Below are 3,126 nucleotides of genomic sequence, written 5' to 3'. Positions count from 1 at the left end.
CATGCTGCTCGGGATGGATGGCGTGTGCAAGCTTTCCGACTTTGGCTCCACCATTTCTGAGGCGGCTGACATGGCGCGGACAATGGTGGATGAGGTGATGCTGCGTGGGACGGCACTCTACATGGCTCCCGAGGTGGCGAGTGGGGGTCGTTGCACGCCCCAGTCGGACATTTTTTCGCTGGGGATTTCACTGCTAGAGATGCTGCTTGGGCGTCTGCCGTGGAAGTGGAGCCGTACTGCGCCAGAGGGGAGCGATGCGGCGTCACTGCAGGCCCTTTTTAACCGCGACCTTCTCTTTGTGCAGAGTCTTGCCCGCGGTTACCTGGAGCCGGAGATGCCAGACTTTCTTGACTTTGAGGTGGCCCATTTTGTTCGCTCCTGCTGTCACCCCAACCCTGCCATGCGACCGTCAGCCTCTGCTCTGCTCTCATATGCTTTCACTCTCTGAGGACATTCGGGGCGCTGTTTTTTGAGTTTTTAGTTGTCTTACGTTTCCATATGTACACAGATACATGCATGTGTGTGTTTGCCTTTGATTTATAGGATTTTTTTTTAGTGTTCTGTTTTGCTTTCTTGTTTGAAAGTACCCAAATGCCATTTTTTTTATTTGTGTTTCCATCCTGTTCATTGTCTTACTTCTTTTGTTGGAGCAGTTTTGTGGGTGCCGGCGGATGTGTGGGGTTCCCCCGGGGACGTACGTTTACTTCTTGTCTTTTCTTTTCGTGAAGCGTGCTTGTCTCTTTCTTTTCCTTCCCGTTTTCTGTTTGTGAGCGTAGCTACTTTGTTACTTGTCCCGGTTGAGGCGGCAACCCTCCTTATGCCAGTGCGGTGTGTTGCGCGACGAGTCTCGCGGACTTTTTTTTTTTGTCTGTTTCTCTGTGAAGGGACACCAATAAATAAATAAATATATATATATATATGTGTATATCTACAGGCGCTACACATATTTACACTTCGTTTTTTTTTTGTTTGTGCTGTTTGCTTCTGCTTCTTCCTGCCGTTTCGCTTGGCTGATTCGAATACATCTGTGTGCCTGTCTTTCTTCCCTCTCTCGTCTCTGTGCGGCGTTGGCGAAGGGGGCGAGGTTACGGCTCCGCATGAATGACGACGAGGAGCGCGAACTCACGGAGGCCCTCAAAGTTGGCAAGGCGCTTCTTGTTGAGGGGCACAGTGGCCACAGGCTGCGTTTCTATCACGATGCCTTGCCGTTTCTGGCGGCGAAGGCCGGTATGGGTGGGGAGCGCGCGCCAGTGCCTCTGCTGGTTTCGTCGTTGAGACGCCTCTGCAGTTATTTGCGGCGTGCAGATTTGTCCAGACGCCATGTATTTTTTGTCAACACCGATCTCTGCGCTTTCTGCGAAGTGAGGGACGCGCTTCATAAGCACTATGGAGCGGCCACCCGGCTTCAACGGCTATCGCTTCGTAAACTTCATCACAGTTGCAGTGAGACGTTGAAAGTACTAGAGGCGTTTGAGCGAAAGCGGGAGGTGGCATTGGCGGCGGCGAATTTTCGCTACTTCTTTGGCGACGTGGGTCGCGATCCACTTCTCATTCCAGAGGAGTGCGGAATCTCGGCATTTGCGTCGCGTGTGCAAAACTCGGTAGACGCTACACTGAAGGCCGGGGTGGTGGACGTGCGCTCCTATTGCTCGGCGTGGATGCCGGATTTGGGTCGGAGGTTATGGACAGACACGTATGTTTTTGAGCGTATATTGCCTCCAGATCCATGCGGTGATCCGCTTCCACTTTTTCGTGGTGTCGTAGAGACTATTCTAAAGAGGGAAGTCACCCTTATAGACGTGAGCGACCTTCGAGAAGGTGTGGAGCGTATGGCGCTTTCCTTGGCTGTTTCGTCAAAGGAAAAACACTGTGCCAAGGAGCTTCTGGAGAGAGTTGTCACAGGTACAAAGCGGATGGGTTGGGTGCTTGTCGCCCAGACCGCAACACCATCTTCATTTGATATGCCGCAGCACACGTTGCACTTGTGGTGTGGAGCGCAAGTGGTTTTGGGGGACGGACGCATGGGGACTGTCAAGGGATTTGAGGAGACTTCATTGTGTCGCGACCGGAAGGCGAAGTGGCCTGTCGTCGTGATTGACGGTGAGGTTGACGGTAACGTTGTTTTGCCCTCCGCCGACTTTCTTCATGGGGTTTTAAATTTGCGCGTGTCCGAGCTGCCACTCCGTCTCGCCGACACCATGACGGCCGAGGAGCTCTTTCTCACCCCTCGTTCTTTACTTGCGCGGCGCCTCTTTGTTCTTCGCCCAAGTCTCTTTATTGGCCATCTCCCCCGGCTTCGATGCGCATTTGCGTCGCTGCCTTCCCTGTCGTGCGTGGCGCTGACTAGTCCGTTGCCGCGGAACCTACGGATGACTGTTGCGACTCGGTGAGGGTGCCGAGGGATGGGACGGGATTTCCACTGTGACGGTCCCCGTCTCAGTTATGAGTAGGCCTGTATATATGTGTGCATACATATGGCAGCGATTATCATTGTTGTGTCCCTGGTATGCGTCTGCGGGTGTAATGGGGGTGGGGGAGATTTCATTTATTGTTCTTAAAAGCTTCTCTTCTTTTTTTCTTTTGAGATTCTCTTTTGGTTTGATTTTCAGTCTTTGCGTTACTTCTCCCCCTTAGTGATAATACTGAAAAAAGGCGTGATTGAAATTTTTTCTTCTTGTGTGTATCTTCGTTTCCCACGCTCTGCGCCACTTCTCTCCCCCCGTCGCTCGATTGTCTTTGGTTGCCGCCTCGTAGGTGTCAGACATGGAAGCACGCGTGCGTGAGGGGCCACCGGCGGCATCGGCGGCGGCATCGGCGGAGGCATCGGCGGAGGCACCGGCGGAGGCATCGGCGGAGGCATCGGCGGAGGCATCGGCGGAGGCACCGGCGGACCCTGTGGCCCCGCCAAGGGCATCAGAGCCACGATACTTCTCTGAGGACCCGTTGCGGAATCCGCTTGGGAGTGCGTTTCACAAAGACTCCCTCGTTCATCCCATGCCGGCCTTCTCTTTGTATCCTAGGGCACAGGAGCTCGACGAGCGCGAAGCTGGAGAGGCCGATAAAGAGACCACGGCTTCACAGAAGGCGGAAAAGGAGAGCACACAGCGGGGTTTCGTCATCAGCACT

The 3,126-nt window shown here is 53.7% G+C and overlaps 3 protein-coding genes across 3 annotated transcripts in view, besides 2 other annotated features; all 3 read left to right on the top strand.

Moving 5' to 3' along the window:
- Position 1: 1 nt before the first annotated feature.
- Tco025E_04825 (putative MAP protein kinase) lies at positions 2–448 on the top strand (the record flags this gene model as incomplete). Its single annotated transcript, XM_029371730.1, has 1 exon — positions 2–448. The coding sequence occupies one exon, from the start codon at positions 2–4 to the stop codon at positions 446–448; it is 447 nt and encodes a 148-aa protein (XP_029228172.1).
- Positions 449–704: 256 nt separating this feature from the next.
- Positions 705–765: a sequence feature (A-rich).
- Positions 766–892: 127 nt separating this feature from the next.
- Positions 893–931: a microsatellite.
- Positions 932–1,097: 166 nt separating this feature from the next.
- Positions 1,098–2,390, top strand: Tco025E_04824 (uncharacterized protein; the record flags this gene model as incomplete). Its single annotated transcript, XM_029371729.1, has 1 exon — positions 1,098–2,390. The coding sequence occupies one exon, from the start codon at positions 1,098–1,100 to the stop codon at positions 2,388–2,390; it is 1,293 nt and encodes a 430-aa protein (XP_029228171.1).
- Positions 2,391–2,763: 373 nt separating this feature from the next.
- The window catches only part of Tco025E_04823 (putative serine/threonine protein kinase), a gene marked incomplete at both ends in the record, with an annotated part of 423 nt that continues 60 nt past the window's right edge, over positions 2,764–3,126 (top strand). Inside the window, one exon of the mRNA XM_029371728.1 lies at positions 2,764–3,126. This exon is cut by the window's right edge and continues 60 nt beyond it. Coding sequence (XP_029228170.1) covers positions 2,764–3,126 — 363 coding nt within the window.

This window comes from Trypanosoma conorhini (assembly GCF_003719485.1).
Source record: "Trypanosoma conorhini strain 025E chromosome Unknown Tco_14.4_contig_00259, whole genome shotgun sequence".
NCBI classification, from domain to species: domain Eukaryota; phylum Euglenozoa; class Kinetoplastea; order Trypanosomatida; family Trypanosomatidae; genus Trypanosoma; species Trypanosoma conorhini.
The sequence above is the reverse complement of the archived record's forward strand: the minus strand, read 5'-3'. Positions and strand labels throughout refer to the sequence as shown.